This window comes from Mustelus asterias, chromosome 8 (assembly GCF_964213995.1).
Source record: "Mustelus asterias chromosome 8, sMusAst1.hap1.1, whole genome shotgun sequence".
Classification (NCBI taxonomy): Eukaryota; Metazoa; Chordata; class Chondrichthyes; order Carcharhiniformes; family Triakidae; genus Mustelus; species Mustelus asterias.
In genome coordinates this window covers 135,939,859-135,967,719 of record NC_135808.1, presented here as the reverse complement: position 1 = coordinate 135,967,719, position 27,861 = coordinate 135,939,859, and the positions used below count along the sequence as shown (strand labels likewise).

Below are 27,861 nucleotides of genomic sequence, written 5' to 3'. Positions count from 1 at the left end.
CAGTCAAATTTGAGCAACCGCTGGGTCTGCTCACACATTCCCACGCACGGAGGAAAGGAGGGAAGTCCTTTATTCCCTATCCCTTTGTCAACTCCGGAAATGGTGGAGTGGGTTTTGAATCAGAATGGAACCCAGAACGGGACAAGGAAAGTGGCATTTAAAACCCCATCAGGTACTACTATGCAAGTACTTTCAATGTCAGCAACAGCGATGCTGTTTCGGGGTTAGGAGGCGGAGGATGCACTCTATCAGCCTTTACGAACCATTACCAGCCTAGCTATGATAGATCAGATTCCCCACCCCACTTCGTTGTGGAAAATCAACAAGGGGGATCTATCTGCTTGGTAAGAAATGGAACCATACCTGTGGGCCGTAGCTACTGCACCCAGCAGGTTAATGTCACCAGTGGTGCCTGGGCTTTGGTGCAACAGATTACAATCCATTGCCCCACTGCTGATGTCCTGGTCAGCCTCTCCTCGACTTATTTGAGCAGCATGGCTGCATATAACGGTACCTGTTGTATCTGTGGAAACAATGCCTACCCATGGCTTCCTTGGGATTGGGGATCGTGTTATTTAGCAGATGTGGTACCCTATATTCACCATTAGTGAGACAGAACGGTTCTTTATGATAGCTTTCCCACTTTACGGGACAGCAAAAGCAGCACAGGAGCTTATACATATGGCCTCGACCTTAGAGAGCATTGTGAATGAAACTAGAGACGGGTTTGAGGAGGTGAGCACAGCCTTCTCTGAAGTATCAGCCGAGGTTGTAGCTATCCGGACTGTTGCTTTATAGAACCGATTGACACTTGATTATGTGTTGGCTTTCCAGGGAGGAACGTGCGCTATAATTGAATCCGAATGCTGCACGTATATCCCAGATGTTTTGGAAAATATAAGTCGTTAGGCAGATCGTATCAAACAAGTGGCGATGACAATACAAGATGCAGGGAACCAATATCATAATTATAACCCTCCGGGATGGCTGGGGCAATGGTTTGGGTCGTGGGGATCATACCTGATGCATGGGTTAATTGTATTAATTGTCATTGTTGTTGCTTGTTGTATTTGTATGACAGTATTGAACGAACAGCCCGAATTATGCCGAGTGCAAGTGTGCAGGCAGAAGGGGCAGACTTTCTGATGAAGGAGGTAGGCCTTTATATATTGGTAACATTTGGCTCTGAGTTGGTCATGGGGCCATGTTTGCACTTGGCCTCTGACCAAAAGGGGGGATTGAAGAAGGGAAAGGGTTAATGTTTTTTGTACTTAAAAAGTTGAACTTTGTACCTGGTATGTATCACAAACATAACCCTTCCTTATGGCTAGTCTCCCCTTTGTTTATATTGCTCCTGGTAGTAGTATAGGCCATTTGGTCTTGGTTTCATCTTTTACTTTTAGTCGTATAAGCCATTTGTTCATGGTTCCCTCGCTTGTTTATATCATTCTGAGAAAACAGACAGTTAAATATAGATGTTGGGTTGTAAGTCTTTCTTTCCCGTAGGCTTGTCTATGATTTAAACAAAGGAAGCAGCTACCAAATGGTAGAGTGCGAGAATGGCCGTTTGAAGGAGGACTCCCACTGGGACAGCTGCAATCGCACACAGTCACTTCAAAGGAAAGGCCGTGGGAAGAGCAGGGGGACCAGAGGTTGCATCTTGACTACAACTACCAGGAGAATTGTGCTTTATGACCCAAGGATACCAGATAGTCTCTAACCATAATCCAGAGTGTATCAGAAGCTGTTAAAGGGAGTATAATTTATGATCAAGGACTGTCAACTGGACTTTGCTTTATGGCTTGTATTGGGAACGCTGATGTATAAATGTCCATGCTTCTTGTGTTCAGAGAGAACTTTGGCTTCCGCTTTCAAGGGGTCAGGTTCTCCCTCAAGCTTGTGAGAATAAAGCCTGACTGTATTTTGACTCATACCAGCCTCAAGAGGTATTTTTACCGACTTCAGGCCCTCCAAGGCCGCGTCGCTCCCTGGCCCAAACTAGACCATTCTTTTATATCCTTCCATTCCCACTCCGTTCATGTGGCTATCCAGATAAGTCTTAAACGTTCCCAGTGTGTCCGCCTCCACCACCTTGCCCGGCAGCGCATTCCAGGCCCCCACCACCCTCTGCGTAAAATACGTCCTTCTGATATCCGTGTTAAACCTCCCACCCTCACCTTGAACCTACGACCCCTCGTGAACGTCACCACCGACCTGGGAAAAAGCTTCCCACCGTTCACCCTATCTATGCCTTTCATAATTTTATACACCTCTATTAGGCCACCCCTCATCCTCCGTCTTTCCAGTGAGAACAACCCCAGTTTACCCAATCTCTCCTCATAACTAAGCCCCTCCATACCAGGCAACATCCTGGTAAACCTCCTCTGCACTCTCTCTAAAGCCTCCACGTCCTTCTGGTAGTGTGGCGACCAGAACTGGGCGCAGTATTCCAAATGTGGCCGAACCAACGTTCTATACAACTGCAACATCAGACCCCAACTTTTATACTCTATGCCCCGTCCTATAAAGGCAAGCATGCCATATGCCTTCTTCACTACCTTCTCCACCTGTGATGTCACCTTCAAGGATCTGTGGACTTGCACACCCAGGTCCCTCTGCGTATCTACACCCTTTATGGTTCTGCCATTTATCGTATAGCTCCCCCCTACGTTAGTTCTATCAAAATGCATCACTTCGCATTTATCTGGATTGAACTCCATCTGCCATTTCTTTGCCCAAATTTCCAGCCTATCTATATCCTTCTGTAGCCTCTGACAATGTTCCTCACTATCTGCAAGTCCAGCCATTTTTGTGTCATCTGCAAACTTACTGATCACCCCAGTTACACCTTCTTCCAGATCTTTTATATAAATCACAAACAGCAGAGGTCCCAATACAGAGCCCTGCGGAACACCACTAGTCACAGGCATCCAGCCAGAAAAAGACCCTTCCACTACCACCCTCTGTCTTCTGTGACCAAGCCAGTTCTCCACCCATCTAGCCACCTCCCCCTTTATCCAAGAGATCCAACCTTTTGCACCAACCTACCATGAGGGACTTTGTCAAACGCTTTACTAAAGTCCATGTAGACGACATCCACGGCCCTTCCCTCATCAACCATTCTAGTCACTTCTTCAAAAATCTCCACCAGGTTAGAGAGGCATGACCTCCCTCTCACAAAACCATGCTGACTATCGTTAATGAGTTTATTCCTTTCTAAATGCGCATACATCCTATCTCTAAGAATCCTCTCCAACAACTTCCCCACCACGGACGTCAAGCTCACCGGCCTATAATTTCAAGGGTTATCCTTCCTACTCTTCTTAAATAACGGGACCACATTAGCTATCCTCCAATCCTCTGGGACCTCACCTGTGTCCAGTGACGAGACAAAGATTTGCGTCAGAGGCCCAGCAATTTCATCTCTCGCCTCCTTGAGCAGCCTTGGATAGATTCCATCAGGCCCTGGGGATTTGTCAGTCTTTATATTCCCTAAAAAACCTAACACTTCCTCCCTTGTAATGGAGATTTTCTCTAACGGACAACACTCCACTCCGAGACACTCCCAGTCAACACATCCCTCTCCTTTGTGAATACCGACGCAAAGTATTCATTTAGGATCTCCCCTACTTCTTTGGGTTATAAGCATAATTCCCCACTTTTGTCCCTGAGAGGTCCGATTTTTTCCCTGACAACCCTTTTGTTCCTAACGTATGAATAAAATGCCTTGGGATTCTCCTTAATCCTGTCTGCCAAGGACATTTCGTGACCCCTTTTTGCCCTTCTAATTCCTCGTTTGAGTGCTTTCCTACTTTCTTTGTATTCCTCCAGAGCTCCCTCCATTTTTAGCTGCCTGGACCTAACGTACGCCTCTTTTCTTTTTGACCAATCCCTCAATTTCCCTGGTTATCCACGGTTCTCGAATCCTACCCTTCCTGTCCTTTTTTACAGCCACATGCCTATCCTGCAGCCCTAACAACTGTTCCTTAAAAGACTCCCACACGCCAGATGTGGATTTACCCTCAAACAGCCTCTCCCAATCAACAGCTGCCAATTTCTGCCTAATCCCACTAATGTTAGCCTTCCCCCAATCCAACACCTTACCCTTGGTACACCACTCATCCTTTTCCATCACGATCCTAAAACTAACAGAATTGTGGTCACTATTTGCCACATGTTCCCCTACCGAAACTTTGAAGACCTGACCAGGCTCATTCCCCAGTACGAGGTCCAGTAAAGCCCCCTCTCTAGTCGGGCTATCTACATATTGTTCCAAAGAACATTCCTGTACGCATTTTCCAAATTCCTCCCCATTCAGACTCCCAGCCCTACGCGATTTCCAGTCTATACCAGGGAAATTGAAGTCTCCCACTACAACAACCCTATTTTTCCTGCACCTATCCATTATCTCCTGACATATCCGTTCTTCCACTTCCCTTGGGCTGTTGGGGGGCCTGTAGTATACCCCCAACATAGTGACTGCGCCCTTCCTGTTTCTGAGCTCCACCCACAGTGACTCGTTACACGACCCCTCTGAATTGTCCTCCCTCTGCACCGCTGTAATATGCTCTCTAATTAATACTGCTACTCCCCCACCTCTTTTGGCCCCTCCTCTGTCTCGCCTAAAACATTTGTATCCCGGAATATTCAGCTGCCAGTCCTGTCCCTCTTTCAACCAAGTCTCTGTCACCGCAACCACATCCAAATTCCTCGTCAGCATTAAGGCCCTAAGTTTGTCTGTCTTACCTGCTACGCTCCTTGCATTGAAGTAGATGCAGTCCAGACCTCCAGGCCCAGTGAGGTCATCCTCCCCCAGAGTGCTCTTCTTCTTTGCCAGCCTTGTCCTGGCCCCAAGCTCGTCCCCAGCCTCTACACTTGTAGACATAATGTTTTGATCCCCACCCCCCCCTGCCATATTTGTTTAAACCCACCCGAACTGCACTAGCAAACCATGTCTGATGGCTTGGAAAAGATTTGGAGTTCTTCGGCAGTTGTCCACTCTCTCTAAGTGCTGTCTGATTTGGCACTTTTGGCTAGTTAGAGGGTGATTTATCTCAAGATTTGTCTGAAGCTAGCAGAGTTAAGAACTAACTACGATGGAGGTTGAGGGGTGACCTGATAGAGGTTTACAAGATTCTGAGTGGAATGGACAGAGTGGATAGTCAGATGCTCTTTCTTAGGGTAGAAAAGTCAAGTACTCGGGGACATAGGGTTAAGGTCCGTGGGGAAAAGTTTAGAGGAGATGTGCGAGGCAAGTTTTTTACACAGAGGGTGGTGAATGTCTGGAACGCGCTGCCCGGGGAGGGGGTGGGAGCGGGTACGATAGCGGCATTTAAGGGGCAACTCGACAAATACATGAATAGGATGGGAATGGAAGGATACGGACTCCGTAAGTGCATACGGTTTCAGGTTAGGCAGGCATTGTGATCGGTGCAGGCTTGGAGGGCCGAAGGGCCTGTTCCTGTGCTGTACCGTTCTTTGTTCTAACTGTTCCAGTTGATCTAACTGCCTTTAACTGCTTCAGGTGATTGGGCCCTGCTGCTGGCTGAGCTCCTGATGGAACTGAACTCAAGGCAGTTGAGTTCCTCTTTTATAATTCTTATGACCAATCAACATTCCTGTACTCGGATTGGCTTGAGGTTGACAGTAAATTCAAATCTGATAAGCTCTTAATAGTTGAGTGTCTTCTTTAAACTCATAGGCTAACAAAATGCAAAAAGCCTGCAGAGCCGGTTACCAAGGCAACCCTGATGCTTTTGGTCCTTTTGAAACAAATATCGCAAGCTGCAGTGTGTGTACACTCTGCATTTTAACTCAAGAACAGCTTTTCAAGGGACCCCACACTGATTTATTTCTTCTCGCATTTTTTTTACAATTCTTTTATATCTTTATAAACATTCTTTACATCTCTACAAACTCAGCTTCACAACACAATCCAGGAAAAGGTGTAAAAATAGATTTACGAAAATGGTTCTGGTCCCGAGACATTATGACTGCCAGGAAAGTTTGAACAGGCTGATGCTCTTCAGAGAAGGCTGAACGATGCCCTGATAGAGGGCTTTAAAATTAGGATAGACAGAGGTAAATATTTTCACTTGTGGCTGAGACAAAAATAAGTGGAACATTATAAAATGATCATGAATAAATCCAACAGGGAATTCATGGGAATGCTTTATACTCAGGTCGGGAGGAGGCAGTATGGAGTATTCGGGTCAGTACAGACGAATGGGGCCAAATAGACGGCATTGATTCTTTTGGCAAATCAATAAGGGTGATTAAATCATCTAATGGGAAGCCTTAAACCCTTAAACAACAAGTGACCCCAGCACAAACAGGAAATGCTAAATCATGCCAAACTAACCTTTACAAACAGTTCTTTGCACCCACAAGGCTCTCCACCCCATCCAAAAGCACAACAGTAGCTTCATTCTGTGCAATGTAAACCTAAAGAGAACTCAGTAATAAATCCAATCAGGAATTCGGGAGAATTCGCCTAGAGCGTGGGGAGAATGTGAAATTCACTCCCACAGGGAGTGGGGAGAATGTGAAATTCACTCCCACAGGGAGTGGGGAGAATGTGGAACTCGCTCCCACGGGGAGTGGAGAGAATGTGGAACTCGCTCCCACGGGGAGTGGGGAGAATGTGGGACTCACTCCCACAGGGAGTGGGGAGAATGTGGGACTCGCTCCCACAGGGAGTGGGGGGAATCATAGGATCCCTACAGTGCAGAAGGAGGCCATTTGGCCCATCAAGTCTGTTCCGATAACAATCCCACCCAGGCCCTATCCCCATTACCCTATGTATTTACCCTGCTAATCCTCCTGATACTAAGGGGCAATTTAGCATGGCCAATCAACCTAACCTACACATCTTTGGAGTGTGGGAGGAAACCGGAGCACCTGGAGGAAACCCATGCAGACATGGGGAGAACATGCAAACTCAAAACAGACAGTGACCCGAGGCTGGAATTTAACCCAGGTCCCTGGAGCTGTGAGGCAGCAGTGCTAACCACTGTGCCACGATGCTGCTCCACTCGCTCCACAGGGAGTGGTCGAGGTAATACATTTAAGGGGGAAGCTGGATAAACGCATGAGGCAGAAAGGAATAGAAGGCGATGTTGAAGGGACTGAGATGAAGAAAGAGTGCGAGGAGGCTTGTGTGGAGGATAAATACCAGCACGGAGCAGTTGGGCCGAATGGCCTGCTTCAGTGCTTTGCACTGTGTGTATTAGGAAATGTCCCAGTGCACGAGGCGGAGGCACTTGTTTGGTTTTGATGCTTGTGAGACCAGGGGAAGTCACAGTGACCCTTACAGATCAATTCAGAGTGACATTCGGGGGGGAATAACAGCTGCGCAGTGAGGGAATGTCAGCACATGGTCACAGACTATTCTTATACACTGACTCACCACTGCTTTCACACAGACTGGGCGTCTTGCAGAACAGCCTGAGGGCTGTCAGAAAAATTATTCAGCTGTGTAAACTGTACCAGTAACACAATGCGATTGAAACCTTGACTTTTTGCCAACCGTGCCAGCATACCCTCCCGGCAAAGGTTAGGATTCTGTGATCGCACGGGAGACTGGGAATATCAGATAAGTGACAGGGAAACTAAATACTGGACACATTCCACTCAGATTATTTTAAGGCTTGGATGTGATGGTGATTTCCACAACGAAGCTTCCAATGACAGGTCAGTGGGTGGAGCAGTACCACAGCTTTGTGGATTCAGTCCCCACTGTGAAAACTCACAATATTTAAGCTGATACTAACAGTGCACTACTGAGGGAGTGCTGCACTGTCAGAGGGTCAGTACTGAGGGAGTGCTGCACTGTCAGAGGGTCAGTACTGAGGGAGTGCTGCATTGTCAGAGGGTCAGTACTGAGGGAGTGCTGCATTGTCAGAGGGTCAGTACTGAGGGAGTGCTGCATTGTCAGAGGGTCAGTACTGAGGGAGTGCTGCACTGTCAGAGGGTCAGTACTGAGGGAGTGCCGCACTGTCAGAGGGTCAGCACTGAGGGAGTGCTGCACTGTCAGAGGGTCAGCACTGAGGGAGTGTTGCACTCAGAGGGTCAGTACCGAGGGAGTGCCGCACTGTCAGAGGGTCAGTGCTGAGGGAGTGCCGCACTGTCAGAGGGTCAGTACTGAGGGAGTGCTGCACTGTCAGAGGGTCAGTACTGAGGGAGTGCTGCTCTGTCAGAGGGTCAGTACTGAGGGAGTGCTGCACTGTTAGAGGGTCAGTACTGAGGGAGTGCTGCACTGTCAGGAGGTCAGTACTGAGGGAGTGCCGCACTGTCAGAGGGTCAGTACTGAGGGAGTGCCGCACTGTCAGAGGGTCAGCACTGAGGGAGTGCTGCACTGTCAGAGGGTCAGCACTGAGGGAGTGTTGCACTCAGAGGGTCAGTACCGAGGGAGTGCCGCACTGTCAGAGGGTCAGTGCTGAGGGAGTGCCGCACTGTCAGAGGGTCAGTACTGAGGGAGTGCTGCACTGTCAGAGGGTCAGTACTGAGGGAGTGCCGCACTGTCAGAGGGTCAGTGCTGAGGGAGTGCGGCACTGTCAGAGGGTCAGTGCTGAGGGAGTGCGGCACTGTCAGAGGGTCAGTACTGAGGGAGTGCCGCACTGTCAGAGGGTCAGTGCTGAGGGAGTGCGGCACTGTCAGAGGGTCAGTACTGAGGGAGTGCCGCACTGTCAGAGGGTCAGTACTGAGGGAGTGCCTCACTGTCAGAGGGTCAGTACTGAGGGAGTGCCGCACTGTCAGAGGGTCAGTGCTGAGGGAGTGCCGCACTGTCAGAGGGTCAGTACTGAGGGAGTGCTGCACTGTCAGAGGGTCAGTACTGAGGGAGTGCTGCACTGTCAGAGGGTCAGTGCTGAGGGAGTGCTGCACTGTCAGAGGGTCAGTGCTGAGGGAGTGCCGCACTGTCAGAGGGTCAGCACTGAGGGAGTGCTGCACTGTCAGAGGGTCAGCACTGAGGGAGTGTTGCACTCAGAGGGTCAGTACCGAGGGAGTGCCGCACTGTCAGAGGGTCAGTGCTGAGGGAGTGCCGCACTGTCAGAGGGTCAGTACTGAGGGAGTGCCGCACTGTCAGAGGGTCAGTACTGAGGGAGTGCCGCACTGTCAGAGGGTCAGTACTGAGGGAGTGCCGCACTGTCAGAGGGTCAGTACTGAGGGAGTGCTGCACTGTCAGAGGGTCAGTACTGAGGGAGTGCTGCTCTGTCAGAGGGTCAGTACTGAGGGAGTGCGGCACTGTCAGGAGGTCAGTACTGAGGGAGTGCCGCACTGTCAGAGGGTCAATACTGAGGGAGTGCCGCACTGTCAGAGGGTCAATACTGAGGGAGTGCCGCACTGTCAGAGAGTCAGTACTGAGGGAGTGCCGCACTGTCAGAGGGTCAGCACTGAGGGAGTGCTGCACTGTCAGAGGGTCAGCACTGAGGGAGTGTTGCACTCAGAGGGTCAGTACCGAGGGAGTGCCGCACTGTCAGAGGGTCAGTGCTGAGGGAGTGCCGCACTGTCAGAGGGTCAGTACTGAGGGAGTGCCGCACTGTCAGAGGGTCAGTACTGAGGGAGTGCCGCACTGTCAGAGGGTCAGTACTGAGGGAGTGCCGCACTGTCAGAGGGTCAGTACTGAGGGAGTGCTGCACTGTCAGAGGGTCAGTACTGAGGGAGTGCTGCTCTGTCAGAGGGTCAGTACTGAGGGAGTGCGGCACTGTCAGGAGGTCAATACTGAGGGAGTGCCGCACTGTCAGAGGGTCAGTGCTGAGGGAGTGCTGCACTGTCAGAGGGTCAGTACTGAGGGAGTGCCGCACTGTCAGAGGGTCAGTGCTGAGGGAGTGCGGCACTGTCAGAGGGTCAGTGCTGAGGGAGTGCGGCACTGTCAGAGGGTCAGTACTGAGGGAGTGCCGCACTGTCAGAGGGTCAGTGCTGAGGGAGTGCGGCACTGTCAGAGGGTCAGTACTGAGGGAGTGCCGCACTGTCAGAGGGTCAGTACTGAGGGAGTGCCTCACTGTCAGAGGGTCAGTACTGAGGGAGTGCCGCACTGTCAGAGGGTCAGTGCTGAGGGAGTGCCGCACTGTCAGAGGGTCAGTACTGAGGGAGTGCTGCACTGTCAGAGGGTCAGTACTGAGGGAGTGCTGCACTGTCAGAGGGTCAGTGCTGAGGGAGTGCTGCACTGTCAGAGGGTCAGTGCTGAGGGAGTGCCGCACTGTCAGAGGGTCAGTGCTGAGGGAGTGCCGCACTGTCAGAGGGTCAGTGCTGAGGGAGTGCCGCACTGTCAGAGGGTCAGTACTGAGGGAGTGCCGCACTGTCAGAGGGTCAGTACTGAGGGAGTGCCGCACTGTCAGAGGGTCAGTACTGAGGGAGTGCCGCACTGTCAGAGGGTCAGTACTGAGGGAGTGCCGCACTGTCAGAGGGTCAGTGCTGAGGGAGTGCCGCACTGTCAGAGGGTCAGTACTGAGGGAGTGCCGCACTGTCAGAGGGTCAGTACTGAGGGAGTGCTGCACTGTCAGAGGGTCAGTGCTGAGGGAGTGCCGCACTGTCAGAGGGTCAGTACTGAGGGAGTGCCGCACTGTCAGAGGGTCAGTACTGAGGGAGTGCCGCACTGTCAGAGGGTCAGTACTGAGGGAGTGCCGCACTGTCAGAGGGTCAGTACTGAGGGAGTGCCGCACTGTCAGAGGGTCAGTGCTGAGGGAGTGCCGCACTGTCAGAGGGTCAGTACTGAGGGAGTGCCGCACTGTCAGAGGGTCAGTACTGAGAGAGTGCCGCACTGTCAGAGGGTCAGTACTGAGGGAGTGCCGCACTGTCAGAGGGTCAGTACTGAGGGAGTGCCGCACTGTCAGAGGGTCAGTACTGAGGGAGTGCCGCACTGTCAGAGGGTCAGTACTGAGGGAGTGCCGCACTGTCAGAGGGTCAGTACTGAGGGAGTGCCGCACTGTCAGAGGGTCAGTACTGAGGGAGTGCCGCACTGTCAGAGGGTCAGTACTGAGGGAGTGCTGCACTGTCACAGAGTCAGTACTGAGGGAGTGCTGCACTGTCAGAGGGTCAGTACTGAGGGAGTGCCGCACTGTCAGAGGGTCAGTACTGAGGGAGTGCCGCACTGTCAGAGGGTCAGTACTGAGGGAGTGCCGCACTGTCAGAGGGTCAGTACTGAGGGAGTGCCGCACTGTCAGAGGGTCAGTACTGAGGGAGTGCCGCACTGTCAGAGGGTCAGTGCTGAGGGAGTGCCGCACTGTCAGAGGGTCAGTACTGAGGGAGTGCCGCACTGTCAGAGGGTCAGTACTGAGGGAGTGCCGCACTGTCAGAGGGTCAGTACTGAGGGAGTGCCGCACTGTCAGAGGGTCAGTGCTGAGGGAGTGCCGCACTGTCAGAGGGTCAGTACTGAGGGAGTGCCGCACTGTCAGAGGGTCAGTACTGAGGGAGTGCCGCACTGTCAGAGGGTCAGTACTGAGGGAGTGCCGCACTGTCAGAGGGTCAGTGCTGAGGGAGTGCCGCACTGTCAGAGGGTCAGTACTGAGGGAGTGCCGCACTGTCAGAGGGTCAGTGCTGAGGGAGTGCCGCACTGTCAGAGGGTCAGTACTGAGGGAGTGCCGCACTGTCAGAGGGTCAGTTTTATCTGAAGCTGCTTTAACCGCCGTGGTTGTGGGAATCCAGAGATGGTGGGGGGGAGGGGGCGGAGGTTGGTCAGGGGGCGGGGCTGCTATCTTGGGGGCGGGGCTGCTAACCTGGGGGCGGGGCTGCTATCCTGGGGGCGGGGCGATGTCTGAGTGGGCGGGGACTGCGCTGGTCGGGTTTCATTCAGGAGGCGTATCGGTGGGAGGAGCTTTTTCAGGCGGGGGGGGGGGGGGGGGGGGGCTTGTACAGGGGGCGGGTCTCTGATCCTGCGGGGCGGGGCCGGTGGGAGCGGCTGCGATCCTGGGGGCGGGGCTGCCGGAGAGGGCGGGGCCTATGCTGAGGCCGGGTTTCATTCTGGGGGTGGGGCCGGTGGGAGCTGTTTGAGCAGCGGGTGGGGCTGTCAGTGTGGGCGCGCCCTGTGCAGGCAGCGTGGCCGGAGGGCGGATCCGGTGCAGGGGGCGGGGCCCAGTGCAGGAGGCGGGGCCAGTGCAGGAAGCGGGGCCTGTGCAGGCAGCGTCGCCGGTGGGCGGGCCCATTTCAGGGGGCGGGTGGGGGGGCCCAGATCAAGGGGCGGGTGGAGGGGGCGGGCCCAGTGCAGGGGGCGGTGGGCGGGCCCAGTGCTGGGGGCGGGCCCAGTGCAGGGGGCGGGCCCAGTGCAGGGGGCGTGGCCTGTGCAGGGGGCGGGGCCTGTGCAGGCAGCGTGGCCGGTGGGCGGGTCCACTGAAGGGGGCGGTGCCTGTGAAGGGGCGGCGCCTGTGCAGGACGCGCGGCCAGTGGGCGGGTCCATTGAAGGGGGCGGGGCCTGTGAAGGGGGCGGGGCCTGATTTGGGCCTGCTGTCGGGTGGACGTTGCGATGTGGCTCCGGGCTGAGGTAAGGGTTCGCGGGCGGAGCGGCTCGGACTGGGCCCGGGAAGTGGGGTGTGGGAATGGAGCGGAGACTGCAGCCCGTCCCTGAGTGGGAGAGTGAGAATGGGGGTTAATTATCCCACACAGGCTGGAGTGATTTATTATTGTCACATGTGTTAACACAGTGAAAAGTATTGTTTCTTGCGCGCTCTACTGACAAAGCATACCGTTCATAGAGAAGGAAAGGAGAGAGTGCAGAATGTAGTGTTACAGTCATAGTTAGGGTGTAGAGAAAGATCAACTTAATGCAAGGTAGGTCCATTCAAAAGTCTGACAGCAGCAGGAGGGAAGAAGCTGCTCTTGAGTCGGTTGGTGGGTGACCCCAGACTTTTGTATCTTTTCCCCAAAGGAAGAAAATGTCCGGGGTGTGTGGGGTGCTTGATTCTGCCGGCTGTTTTGCCGAGGCATAAATGGTTATTAATTATCCCCATAGAGATGGGATAGTTATAATGCGGCTGTGTTCTCAGCCCCCTGCTATACTCCTTATTCACCAATGACTGCGGCCAAATTCCCCCCCAATTCAATTTCCAAGTTTGCTGATGACACCACCGTAGTGGGTCAGATCTCAAACATTGATGAGACAGAGTACAGGAATGAAAGAATCTGGTGTGGCGACAATAATCTCCCCCTCAATGTCAACAAAATGAAGGAGATTGTCATCGACTTCAGGAAACGTAGAGAACATGCCCCTGTCTACATCAATGGGGACGAAGTAGAAATGGTCGAGAGCTTCAAGTTTTTAGGTGTCTAGATCACCAACAATCTGTCCTGGTTCCCCTGTGCCAACACCAACGCCTCTACTTAGAAGACTAAGGAAACTTGGCATGCCAGCTACAACTCTCTCGAACTTTTACAGATGTACCAAAGAAAGCATTCTTTCTGTTTGTATCACAGCTTGATATGGCTCCTGTTCTATCCAGAAACTACAAAGGGTCGTGAACGAAGCCCAGTCCATCCCACTGCCTCGGCAAAGCAGCCAGCATAATTCAGGACCACAAGCACCCCGGACATTCTCTCTTTCACCTTCTTCCATCGGGAAAAAGATGCAAAAGTCTGAGGTCGCGTACCAACTACATCAAGAACAGCTTCTTCCCTGCTGCCATCAGACTTTTGAATGGACCTATCTCACATTAAGTTGATCTTTCTCTACACCCTCGGTGTGACTGTAACACTACATTCTGCACTTTCTCATTTCCTTCTCTATGAATGGTATGCTTTGTGTGTTTAGTGCTGCATGCTAATACATAGGACAACAATCAATCAAATCAAATTAATTATCCCCATAGAGACTGGGATAGTTATCATAGGGATAAATGATCCTGATACAGATTGGGATAGTTATAATATGGATTAATTGACAAAGTTTTGTTCTCACTGGAACAACGGAGGTTGAGGGGTGATAGAACCATAGAAAATTACAGCTCAGAAACAGGCCTTTTGGCCCTTCTTGTCTGTGCTGAACCATTTTTTGCCGAGTCCCACTGACCTGCACTTGGACCATATCCCTCCACACCCCTCTCATCCATGAACCCGTCCAAGTTTTTCTTAAATGTTAAAAGCATTTACCACTTTATCCGGCAGCTCATTCCACATTCCCACCACTCTCTGCGTGAAGAAGCCCCCCCTAATATTCCCTTTAAACTTTTCTCCTTTCACCCTTAACCCATGCCCTCTGGTTTTTTTCTCCCCTAGCCTCAGCGGAAAAAGCCTGCTTGCATATGATCTGATCGAAGTCTACAAGATTATGAGGGGCATGGACAGAGTGGATAGTCAGAAGCTTTTTCCCAGGGCGGAAGAGTCAATTACTTGGGGGGCATAGGTTTAAGGTGCGAGGGGCAAGGCTTAAAGGAGATGTACGTGGCATGTTTTTGAGGGTGGTGGGTGCCTGGAACTTGCTGCTGGGGGAGGTAGCGGAAGCAGATACAATAGTGAGTCTGGACAAATACATGAATAGGATGGGAATAGAGGGATGCGGTACCCGGAAGGGTCGGGGGTTTTAGTTCAGTCAGGCAGCATGGTCGGTGCAGGTTGGAGGGCCGAAGGGCCTGTTTCTGTGCTGTAATTTTCTTTGTTCTTTGTTCTAATTATCGTGATTAGAGACTGATAATGGGGATAAATTATTCCCATGGAGACTGGGATAGTTAATAAATGGGCGGCATGGTGGCACAGTGGTTACCACTGCTGCCTCACAGCACCAGGGACCCGGGTTCAATTCCGGCCTCCGGTCACTGTCTGTGTGGAGTTTACATTTTACATGTTCTCACCGTGTCTGCGTGGGTTTCCTCTGGGTGCTCTGGTTTCCTCCCACACTCCAAAGATGTGCAGGTTAGGTGGAATGGCTATGCTAAATTGCCCTTTAGTGTTTGAGGGACTAGCAAGGTCCCTCATGGCAGGCTGGTGGAGAAGGTGAAGTCGCATGGGATCAGAGGTGAGCTGGCAAGGTGGATACAAAACTGGCTCGGTCAAAGAAGACAGAGGGTAGCAGTGGAAGGGTGCGTTTCTGAATGGAGGGTTGTGCCAAGTGGTGTTCCTCAGGGATCAGTGCAGGGACCTTTTGCTGTTTGTAATATATTTAAATGATTTGGAGGAAAATGTAACTGGTTTGGTTAAGTTTGTGGAAGACACAAAGGTTGGTGGATTTGCGGATAGCGATGAGGACCATCAGAGGATACAGCAGGATATAGATCAGTTGGAGACTTGGGCGGAGAGATGGCAGATGGAATTTAATCTGGACAAATGTGAGGTAATGCATTTTGGAAGGTCTAATACAGATAGGAAATATACAGTAAATTGCAGAACCCTTAAGAGTATTGATAGGCAAAGGGATCTGGGTGTACAGGTACACAGGTCACTGAAAATGGCAATGCAGGTGGAAAAGGTAGTCAAGAAGGCATACGGCATGCTTGCCTTCATCGGCCGGGGTATTGAATTTAAAAATTGGCAAGTCATGTTGCAGCTTTATAGAACCTTAGTTAGGCCGCACTTGGAATATAGTGTTCAATTCTGGTCACCACACTACCAGAAGGATGTGGAGGCTTTGGAGAGGGTACAGAAAAGATTTACCAGGATGTTGCCTGGTATGGAGGACATTAGCTATGAGGAGAGGTTGGGGAAACTTGGTTTGTTCTCACTGGAGCGATGGAGGTTGAGGGGAGACCTGATAGAAGTCTACAAGATTGAGAGGCATGGACAGAGTGGATAGTCAGAAGCTTTTTCCCAGGGTGGAAGAGTCAATTGCTAGGGGGCACAGGTTTAAGGTGCGAGGGGCAAGGTTTAAAGGAGATGAACGAGGCAGATTTTTTACACAGAGTGGTGGGTGGGTGCCTGGAACTCGTTGCCGGGGGAGGTAGTGGAAGCGGATACGGTAGTGACTTTTAAGGGGCGTCTTGACAAGTACATGAATAGGATGGGAATAGAGGGATATGGTCCCCAGAAGGGTAGGGGGTTTTAGTTCAGTCGGGCAGCATGGTCGGTGCAGGCTTGGAGGGCCGAAGGGCCTGTTCCTGTGCTGTAATTTTCTTTGTTCTTAGTTCTTGTATAGATGGGGTTAAGGGGATGGGCCTGGTTGGAACTGTGGTCGGTGCAGACTCGATGGGCTGAATGGCCCCCTCCTGCACTGTCGGAAGTCTAAGAATTATCCTGATGGAGACTGGGATAGTTATAATGGGGATTAATTATCCTGATGGAGACTGGGATAGCATCCGCGGGAGGCCTGAGCTTCATCAGGTCTTGGGGTTGCCAAACTCAGAGCTGAAAACTAAATTTAATTTTGTTTAGTTACAAGAATTTGTAATCATTTTGAATTTTGTTTTCACCGCACACTGCGGATGATTGGGGCGGCGGGGGCGGGGGGAACGGGCAGGTTGTTCACAGCACAGAGGCAGCACTTTTCCGCAGTTTTTCAATTCATTTGTGGAATATGTGCCGTTGTCTCACCGGCATTTATTGCCCATCCCTAGTTGCTCTTGAGGAGATGGTGGTGAGCCGCCTTCTTGAAACATTGCAGTCACTGTGCTGTAGGTACACCACAGTGCTGTTAGGGAGGGAGTTCCAGCATTTTGAGACTGTGACAGTGAAGGAACAGCGATACATTTCCAAGTCAGGAAGTTCAGTGACTGGAGGGGAAATGCCAAGTGGTGGTGTTCCCGGATATCTGCTGCCCTTGTCCTTGACTGCAGTGGCAATGGGTTGGAAGGTGCTGCCAAAGGAACCTTGGTGAGTTCCTGCAATGCGTCCTGCAGCTGGTACATACGGCTGCCAATATGAATGTTTATGGAAGGGGTAGCAATCAAGCGGGGCTGCTTTGTCCTGGATGGTGTTGAGCTTCTTGAGTGTTGTTGGAGCTGCTCCCATCCAGGCAAGTGCAGAGTATTCCATCACACTCCTGACTTGTCTCTTGTAGATGGTGGACAGGCTTTGGGGTGTCAGGTGGTGAGCTCCTCGCTGCCGGATTCCTAACCTTTGACCTTATTATACCAGCGCCAGATACTCTGTTAATGCAGGTCCTTTTCTTAAACTATGTTGGCTTTCAGCCATATTAGTGATTGGTTTTGAACTCAGCTTTATCTCATCAAAACACTTGCTGTCAAGACTTAAAAGAACATAAAAGTTTACAGTTCTCCAAAAGGCAGTATGTAAACACACCACCTGTCAATGTGCTGAATCATACAGGGCAAGGTTCAAAACAGGCTGTGATAACAGATCAGTCACGCAGTAGCTAGTAACTAACAATCTTCAGAATTCCTGTACAATAAATCAGCTCAATACGTTGTCAGTTTGCTATTTGCACACGACAGGGTGTCACGTGTTAGGGCGATACATCAATCTTTTTATTTGTTCATGCGATGGAACCCTTAGATCCTGACAATCTCTCACAATATTGAATGACCCCTGCCTCTGCCACTCCAGGGAAGTGAGTTCCACAAATACAGGACTCTCTGAGAAAAGATTTCTCCTTATCTGAGCCTCAAATAGTCGACCCCTTATTTGTAAACCGTATGCTTTAGTCCCAGTCTCTCCCACAAGGGGAAACATCCTTTCTGAATACACCCAGTCAAGCCCCCTCAGGGTCTTATATGTTTCACTTGATCACCTCTCATTCTTCTCAACTCCAATAATTACAGGCCCAAACTGTTTGAGTTTGCCTCATACCTGGGATGATGAGGGGTTTATCTTATCAGTTGAGTTAACCTTTTCTGAAGTGCTAATGCAATTATGACCTTTCTTCGATAAGGAGACCAAAACTGTGCACAATACTTCTTCGTAGAATCCTACAGTGCAGAAGGAGGCTATTCAGCCCATCGAGTCTACACTGACCACAATCCCACTCAGGCCCTATCCCCATAACCCCATGCATTTACCCTAGCCAGTCCCCCTGACACTAAAGGGGCAATTTAGCACGGCCAATCAACCTAACCTGCACATCTTTGGTGTTGTGAGGCAGCAGTGCTAACCACTGTGCCACCGTGCCGTCCCTATAGTCCAGGTGTGCGCTGTGAACTGTAGCATTCCATTTGCCTTGCTGTAGCTGCACACCTTGTGATTCATGTACCGGGACACCCAGAGCCCTCTGTATCACACGAGACATTCTGTCTACGCTTCAATAACATGATGCCTTTTTATTCCTGCCAAAGTGGACAAGTTCACATTTTCCTACATTACCCTCCCATCACCTATCTTCTGCTTTGCACACCATCTCCTCTTCATAACTGACTTTTCTACCCATCTTTGTGTTATCAGCAAATGTAACAACTACACATTTGGTCCCTTCATCCAAACCATTGATATAGATTGTAAATAGTTGAGGTCCCAGCACTGGTCCCTGTGGCATTCCCCTTGTTGCATCCTACTAACCTTAAAATTACCCATTTATGCTCACTCTTTCCTGTTAAGTAATCAGTTCTTTATCCATGCCAACATGTTACCCCCTGCACCATGAACTCTCACTTTGTGTAGTAACCTTTGATGTGACACCTTGTCAAATGCCTTCTCGAAATCTATGTACAGCACATCCACAGGTTCCCCTTTATCCACATTGCTTGTTACTTCTTCAAAGAACTCCAAGAAATTAGTCAAACAACATTTCCCTTTCACAAAACCATGCTGACTCTTCCTGACTCCATTGAGATTTTCTAAGTGCCTCACTATAACCTCCGTGATCGATCCCAGCATTTTCCCTACAACAAATGTTAAGTGAACTGTCCTATAATTTCCTGCTTTCTGTCTCCCTCTGTTCTTGAAAATAGCTCTTTTCACAATGTTCAGTATCATTCGCGACTCCTCAGATACTGAAGCAGTTGATGTCCAAAATGCAACAAGACCTGGACAATATTCAGGCTTGGGCTGACAAGTGGGAAGAAACATTCGCACCACACAAGTACCAAGCAATGACCACCTCCAACAAGAGAGGATCTAACCACCGCCCCTTGACATTCAATGGCATTACCATCGCTGACTCCCTCACTGTTAACATCCTTGGGGTTACCATTGACCAAAAACTGAACTGGACCCAGCCGTATAAATACTGTGACTACATAACAGGTCAGAGGCTGGAAATTCTGCAGCGAGTAACTCACCTCCTGACACCCCAAAACCTGTCCACCCTCTACATGGCACAAGTCAGGAGTGTAATGGAATACTCTCCACTTGCCTGGATAAGTACAGCTCCAACAACACTCAAGAAGCTCGACACCATCCAGGACAAAGCAACCTGCATGATTGCTACCCCTTCCACAAACATTCAATCCCTCCACCAATGACAAACTATGGCAGCCATGTGTATCATCTACAAGATGCACTACAGGAACTCACCAAGGCTTCTTATGCAGCATCTTCCAAACCCTCCACCTCTTCTATCTAGAAGGACAAGGGCAGTGGACACATGGGGAACACCACCACCTGGAGGTTCCCCTCCAAGTCACTCACCATCCTGGAAATATATCACCGTTCCTTCTCTGCCACTGGGTCAAAATCCTGAACTTCCTCCCTAACAACATTGTGGATGTAGCTACGACTCCGGGACTGCAGCTGTTCAAGAAGGCAGCTCACCACCACCTCCTTAAGGGGCAACTAGGATGGGTAATAAATGCTGACCTAGCCGGTGATGCCCACATCCCGTAAATGAATAAAAAGATGGTACAGGTTGAAAAATCATTGAAGATAATAGAGCAGGTTAATAAAGCACACGGAATCCTGAACTTTATAAATAGAGTGCAAAAGAAAGGAAGTTAACGAAGAGTCTCTATAACATGAGTTAAGAGCAGGAGTAGACCACTCAGCCTCTCGAACCTGCTCCACTGCTCAATAAGATCATGCTGACCTCAACTCCATACTTAACCTTCCACTCCTTTGCTTTCCAAGAATCTGTTCACCTCTGCTTTAAAAATATTCAAAGACTCTGTTTGCACTGCCTTTTGAGGAAGAGTTCCAAAGACTCTCAGCTCTGAGAAAACATTTCTCCTTGTCACCTCTGTCTTAAATGGGCGTTGCCTTGTCTTCAAGCAATGACCCCCCCCATCCCCCACTTCTATGTTCTCCGACAAGAGAAAACATCCTCTCCACATCGATTCTATCAAGAGCCCTCAGGGTTTTGTATATTCCAATGAACAATAATAAACTGCCATTAACGTACAAAAACATCCCAGAGTACTTCACAGGAACCTTACGAGAAACCAAGTCATACAAAGAAATATCAGAGTTAATCAAAAACTTTCAGATAAAGAGCGCCTTAAAGCAGGGAATGAGGAGGATGTGTTTAGGGAGGGTAAAGGGAGGCTGCCAGAGCAAATAGTCGGTGTTGCTCAAGAGGCCTGAATGAGAGTAAAGGTTGTGGAGCTGGAGGGGATTGCGGGGGGGGGCGAGTCCATGGAGGGATTTGAAAACAAGAATGAGAATTTTGAGATCAGGATGTTGCTTCAGCAGGAGCCAGTGTCGGGATCATTGGGGTGAAGGTGAATGGGATTTGATGTGACATGGATAGCAGAGTTTTCGATAACATTAAGTTTGTAGAGGATAATATTTGGCCGACTGTGTCAAAGGCTGCAGATAGAGAGTTTACCTTTGTCACAGTCACATGGGATGTTATCTGTGACTGATTCAGTTTGAGTACAGTGACAGAGAAACCTGAACGAAGGGGTTCAGGCATGGAGTTCCAGGAATCATGGGCATGGATTTAGTGACAACACAGAATCATAGAATCCCTACAAAGAACAAAGAACAGTACAGCACAGGAAACAGGCCCTTCGGCCCTCCAAGCCTGTGCCGCTCCTTGGTCCAGCTAGACCAATCGTTTGTATCCCTCCATTCCCAGGCTGCTCATGTGACTATCCAGGTAAGTCTTAAACGATGTCAGCGTGCCTGCCTCCACCACCCTACTTGGCAGCGCATTCCAGGCCCCCACCACCCTGTGCAGAAGGAGGCCATTTGGCCCATCGAGTCTGCACTAACCACAATCCCAATCTGGCCCTATCCCCGTAATCCCACACATTTACCCTGCTAATCCCCTTAACACTAGGGGGCAATTTAGCATGACCAATCCACCTAACCCGCACATCTTCGGACTGTGGGAGGAAACCGGAGCACCCGGAGGAAACCCACGCAGACACGGGGAGAACGTGCAAACTCCACACAGACAGTGACCCGAGGCTGGAATCGGACCCGGGTCCCTGGCGCTGTGAGGTAGCAGCGCTAACCACTGTGCCACCGTGATACCAAGAAAACCGATCAAGAAATCTGGAAAGCAAAGAGAGGTTTGCGATGGAGTGATATTTTACCAGAATAGAGGGGTGTAGGGCTGCTTTTTTTTTTCCTCCTCAAACCTCTCCACCTCACGTACTTGTCCTCCTTTAAGATGCTGCTTCAAAAAGACCTTTCTGACCATGTTTTCTGTCACCTGGCCCATTATCTACTTGTGTGCTTTGTGTGGTGTCAGATTCTGTATGATCACTCTTATGAAACACTTTGTGGCATTTTACTCTGTTAAAGGTGCTGTACAAATGCAAATAATTGTTGTTGAGTGGGTAGACATTTTGTACACACTTATAGTTTACAGCCAGCAATGAATTCAACTGCTAATTTAATCTGTAGTAAAAATAGGAAAATGTTGGAAATATTCAGCAGGTCTTTCAACAACTGTGGAGAGAAGAACTTTTCAAGTTGATGATCTTTCAGGACTGTTTTTTGATGTTTCTGATCAAGGGAGAACATTGGTCAGGACACTGGAGAGCTTCCTGCTTGTGATTTGTGTGTTTTGTAGCAACTCCAACTCCAGAGCAGATATGTAGCATCTCGGGCTAACGATTTTCACACCAGTGTTTCCAAACTCCACTCTTGACAAAACATGCCTTAAGGGCAGCACAGTGGTTAGCACTGCTGCCTCACAGCGCCAGGGACCCGGGTTCAATTCCGGCCTTGAGTGACTGTGTGTGGAATTTGCATGTTCTCCCCGTGTCTGCGTGGATTTCCTCCAGGTGCTCCGGTTTCCTCCTGTAGTCCAAAGATGTGCGGGATGAGGTGGACTGACCATGATAAATTGCCACTTAGTGTCAGGGGGATTAGCAGCTTAAATACGTGGGCCTGGTGGCATTGTTGTCAGTGTAGGCTGGATGGGCTGAATGGCCATCTCCTGCACTGTAGGGATTCTATGAATCTAAGAATATTCTCCCAGCCAACGCTTTCTCTCAGATGCTTCACCATGGATCCACTTCCAGGATTTCAATCTCTCCTATCAGTATTCCTCTGCCTTGGATTGCCACGTGTGACTTCTTCAGGCTTCCACACAATCTCTCAGGTATGCAGCCATGCTAACAGGACACCAATGCTTCACAGGCTGTATTCGGGTCACCAACTTTAGGATTACTTCAATTGTCTAGCTGTTCGCTAGCCAACTTCACTATCACCCCTGTCTGTAACTGGGAGTCTCTCTCTGCCCCTTTCTTTATCTTCAGTGACCAGTACCTTGTTTAATTTCCAGTTCCTTTGTCCCTTTGACTTCAGTCTTCCTGGGACTTTTTGTTCCCTGAATTCTGGAACTTTCTGTTCTTTAGCTCCTGGGACTTGCTTCTCTCCTGGCCACTTCTGTGAGGGTTGCATCCCCTCCAGCTACCTGGAGAGTCAATTTAGGTTAGAAAAATTTTTATGAGTTTAATTTTAAGCAGGACCCAGTGGCAGTTGGAACTAGGTAGCTAGTTCCAACTGCCACTGGGTCCTGCTTAAAATTAAACTCATAAAATTCTTTCTAACCTAAATTGGCCCTTGGTTACTAAGCAACTGCCTAGGCTTTCTTGAACACTTGTTAGTTTTCATGTTGTAAACTCTAATCACGATGCAGGCACAGATTGAAATGAAACCAAAACCCCAATAAATGCACGCAACTTTGTCTAATATGAACCTAAGTAAAGGTTTAACCCTTTCTTTTACAGAAACACACATTTGAACTCACCTAAATCTATACCTTGTTTCTAATACCCATAATTACAAATATAGTTTACTTAAAATTACCTCTGTTTCTTGACAAGATATCAAATGGCTATAAGCTGAGTCGTGGAAAGAGATTTTTTCTGGAGCTTTTTCCAAAAAGGTGAGGTTTAGGGAGGAACTTCCAGAGCTTTGGGTGCAGGCAGCTGAAGGCAGCCCCGTGTGTTGACATTGGCTGCTGTGTTTCCTGTATTACATCCGTGACTACACTTCAAAAATACTTCATTGCCTGTCAGGTTGTGAATGGCTCCGTGTGAAGCGCAGGTTCATTCTGCCTTTGTCAGTATTGAGGCAGCGTGGGTGTAATCAGATTTTCTCTCTTCTGTTTGAAGTGTGCGGCGAGGGCCAGTGTCCGAGTGGGTTTGCGATTTCAGTCAACCAACAGGGCTTCAGCAGCTGCACTGAAGGCAAGCCAATCAGCACCTGGCTTCAACTTTGGTAAGCTGGCTTCCAAAAGCCAACCAGCTAGCTTCATACTTATATTTTATACTTAACTGACCTGCTGTGCTAGACTCTGAGGCGGAATCGGCCATTCGGCCTGTTGAACCTACTCCACCATTCAGTACAATCAGGCTAATCGTAGAATCATAGAATCCCTACAGTGCAGAAGGAGGCCATGTGGCCCATCGGGCCTGCACCACTGACAATTCCATCCAGGCCCTATCCCCATAACCCCACGTATTTCCCTAATTTCCCCGACACTAAGAGGCAATTCAGCACGGCCAATCAACCTCACCTGCACATCTTTGGACTATGGGAGGAAACTGGAGCACCCGGAGGAAACCCACGCAGACACAGGGAAAACGTGCAAACTCCACACGGACAATCACCTAAGGCTGGAATCGAACCGGGGTCCCTGGTGCTATGAGGCAGCAGTGTAACCACTGTGCCACCGTGCTGCCATGATCTTCCACCTCAGCTTCATTCTTCACCCCCCCCCCCTCCCATTTCCCTCGATCCACTCCATATCCAAAAATCTATCAATCTTGGTCTTAAATATACTCAACAACAGCATCCTTAGCTCTAAGGAATTCCAAGCATTCACACCCTCTTCATGAAGAAACATCCCACATCTCAAGTTGTTATGCTTCAGGTCTGGAACCTGAGTGTTTCATGGAGTCCATTTGGATCATTAGTTTTGCATCTTGAATTTGGCTCTGATAAGCATGATAGGTTTCACTTCAGGGGTGATTCAAATGACCCACTAAACAAAGTTTATTTAAGAATTTAGTTAACATGTATAGTAAGAATATTAGCAATAACTGCTATCAATTATCAATGAAACAAAACAACCACAATAATATATGAACTCTAACAAATATATCCAAGATGTCCCAATCAAACCAATCCCATAAGCAAAACCCTTTCCACAGGTTTAACACAGCAAAGACAAATGTTCACGTGATACTGGAACTGAGTCCTTTGGATGAATGCTGCAGTTCTCTTGATACACTCAGGAACAGTTTAAAGTCAGAACAACTTCCCAGAACACCAGGGAGAGACTCTGGTCGAGCCACCGACAGCAGATTCTCTACTGCAGGAAGGCAGGAAGTCTTGCTTTCAGCTAACCAGCAGAATTTCCAAAACCCAGGGAAAGAGACACTGCTTTCTGCCTGAAGTCCACTCGCTTCTAAACTAAACACTGCTGCCAGCCAAAAACAGAAAATGAAATCTTGAATTCCCTAGGAAGGAAAAAAACCTGACCAGAACCCATGACCTTCCCCCTAACAATGGAGGGCCAGAAAACCAATCCCAGAAAGTAAAAATAAACAAATCCTATTTAAACCACTGAGGGAGCAATAGAAGGACTCCTACAGACAGCCCGGCAACAATGAGAGCTGAGGAACAAGATTTTTTAAAAAACTCTTAAAGGAGCGGCATGGTGGCACAGTGGGTTAGCACTGCTGCCTCACAGCGCCAGGGACCCGGGTTCAATTCCAGCCTTGGGTGACTGTCTGTGTGGAGTCTGCACGTTCTCCCCGTGTCTGTGTGGGTTTCCTCCGGGTGCCCTGGTTTCCCCCCACAGTCCAAAGATGTGTGGGTTAGGTGGATTGGCCATGTTAAATTGACCCTAGTGTCAGGGAGATTAGCAGGGTAAATATGTGGGGTTACAGGAATAGGGCCTGAGTGGGATTATGGTCAATGCAGACCTGATGGGTTGAATGGCCTCCTTCTGTACTGTAGGGATTCTATGATACACTCATGTCACATGGTCCAGAATGGTTGACATTCAATGTGCCGTTTTTCAAAGCTATCCTGTTATCCCAATGCCAGCTAAACGATAATCTAAATCTGCTTAAATTGTATTCCCTTGAGAATAGAAGATTGAGAGTGAGATCAAATCGAGGCATTTAGGATGTTGTAAGAATTCAGAGAAGTTATTTCATAGAATCCCACAGTGCAGAAAGAGGCCATTCGGCCCATCGAGTCTACACCGACCACAATCCCACCCAGGCCCTATCCACATATCCCTGCATATTTGCCCACTAACCCCTCTAACCTATGCATCTCAGGACACTAAGGGGCAATTTAGAATGGCCAATCAACCTAGCCCGCACATCTTTGGACTGTGGGAGAAAATCGGAGCACCCGGAGGAAACCCACGCAGACACAGGGAGAATGTGCGAACTCCACACAGACCCGAGCTGGGATTCGAACCCAGGTCCCTGGAGCTGTGAAGCAGCAGTGCTAACCACTGTGCTAACCACAGTGCTACCATGCCGCCCTTCATCTGAGAATCAAAATGGAAGGTTATAACCTTAATCGTAGAGTGTTGTTTGAGATTTCCAGCGTCTGCAGCATTTTACTTTTCTTTTTGTGAAGAGGATTTGCTTTGGAAACTGACTATTTGCCTTGTGGGTGCAGTGTTCACGATGCCCGAGCTGATTCTGCACTGTCACCATTGCAATGTAGGAGGAATTGGCTTCAGGGAGTGTTGTGGGAAAACCACCGGAGTCAGACTGGAGGTTCAACAATACAGTTTTATTTGACGAAGCTTCATGGAGAAAGGCACTGGCACTCCGCAGTACACCAGGCAGCTACCTTCTCTCAATGATACAATAGGAGTGGTTCATTTTTATACTTCAGACAATGGATAGTCCGGACATTAGCCATTTAACACATCGTTCTAGCTGAGTAGGATCGATAGTTAACACATTGTTACAGCCAGACATATACAGACATTGGCTTTTAACGTTGCGTTGTTTCATAGAATGGATACATTTCCTCTTTCAGTGATTTAGTTTCGGTCTGTACATACAGTAATTGGTTTCCCTGCATTTATGTATTCCCATTCCCATCTGTGGCTAATCTCTTTATCAGACCCTATTGTCCTTATCTTAAAGTGCCCCAAGCCCTGGCTGGCTTCCTGCAGTATCTGATTCCTGCATGTTTAACTTTAAATAACTGTCTGTCCTTCATGTTTTAAATTCAAGTAACTGTCTGCGCTAAAAGTCGTTGCGAGTTGAATGTATCTTTCCCAGGCGACTGTTTATGTGCCAGGCAGCCATGTGTCATGTCCCCATCTTTATATTTTTCCCCACTTCAGGGAGGATGTTGGATTTTGTCTGTCTTCCCATTCCACTTTGAATATCCTGTCCAGATACCACGAGTGGAAATTCTCCCATGCCTGGAGATGTATACAATCATAGAAACTCTACAGTGCAGGAGGAGGCCATTCAGCCCATCGGGTCTGCTCTGATTCTCCAAAGACTATCTTACCCAGGCCCTTCCCCACTGCTCTATCCCCCTAACCCCATGCATTTACAAAGCCTTTAAGAACATAAGGAGCATGAGTAGGCAATTCAGCCCCTCGCGCCTGCTCCACCATTCAATACATAAGACCATAATTGATCTCATAGAAACATAGAAAATAGAAGCAGGAGGAGGCCTTTCGGCCCTTCGAGCCTGCTCCACCATTCATTATGATCATGGCTGATCATCCAACTCAATAGCCTGATCCTGCCTTCCCCCTACTCTCTGATCCCCTTCGCCTCAAGCTACATCTATCTGCTTCTTGAAAACATTCAATGTTTTGGCCTCAACTACTTTCTGTGGTGATGAATTCCACAGGCAGTCCACCCTCTGGGTGAAGAAATTTCTCTTCATCTCTGTCCTAAACGTTGCCTGTATGCTCAGATTGTGACCCCTAGTTCTGGACACCCCACCATTGGGAACATCCTTTTTGCATCTGCCCTGTCTATTCCTGCTTAGGTTTCTATGAGATCCTCTCCTCCACACACGCCGCCGCCACCCCACCCACCCCCCCCCCCCCCCCCAACAACCCGGCTCATTCTTCTGAACTCCAGCGAATATAATTCTAACCAACTCCATCTCTCCTCATACATTAGTCCCGCCATCCCAGGAAGCAGTCGGTAAACCTTCTCTGCACTCCCTCTAAAGCAAGGACATCCTTCCTCCGATAAGGAGATCAAAACTGCACACAATATTCCAGGTGTGGCCTTACCAAGACCCTGTATAATTCTTATCTCATCTCGGCCTCATCTCCACCTTCCTGCCCACTCCCCATAACCCTTCATTTCTCTACGATTTAAATATCTATCCATCTCCTCCGTCAATTTGTTTAGTGTTCCGGTGTCCACTGCACTCTGAGGTAGAGAATTCCACAGATTCACAACCCTTTGAGTAAAGCAATTCCTCCTATTTGTTTTAATTTTTCCAGCCCTTAGCCTAAAACTATAGCCTCTCATTCTAGAATGTCTAACAAGCGGAAACATCTGCTCTACATCTACCCTGTCAATCCCCTTTGGCACCTTCTGTACCTCAATTAGTTCTCCTCTTATTCTTCTAAACTCCAGCGAGTATCGCCCTAAACTGCTCAATCCCTCAACATAAGGCAAGTCCTTCATCCCTGGAATC

The 27,861-nt window shown here is 49.2% G+C and overlaps 1 protein-coding gene across 2 annotated transcripts in view; it reads left to right on the top strand.

Annotated features, from left to right (window-relative positions):
* Positions 1–12,323: 12,323 nt before the first annotated feature.
* acadm (acyl-CoA dehydrogenase medium chain) overlaps positions 12,324–27,861 on the top strand; it is a 56,667-nt gene continuing 41,129 nt past the window's right edge. Inside the window, exons 1-3 of one of the 2 annotated variants that reach the window (XM_078219022.1) lie at positions 12,373–12,475; positions 13,405–13,719; positions 23,316–23,421. In XM_078219022.1, coding sequence (XP_078075148.1) covers positions 13,717–13,719; positions 23,316–23,421 — 109 coding nt within the window. In that variant the 5' untranslated portion in view covers positions 12,373–12,475; positions 13,405–13,716. Of the gene's footprint in view, positions 12,476–13,404; positions 13,720–23,315; positions 23,422–27,861 lie in introns of both variants that reach the window. The other variant, XM_078219021.1, reaches the window with a different exon arrangement.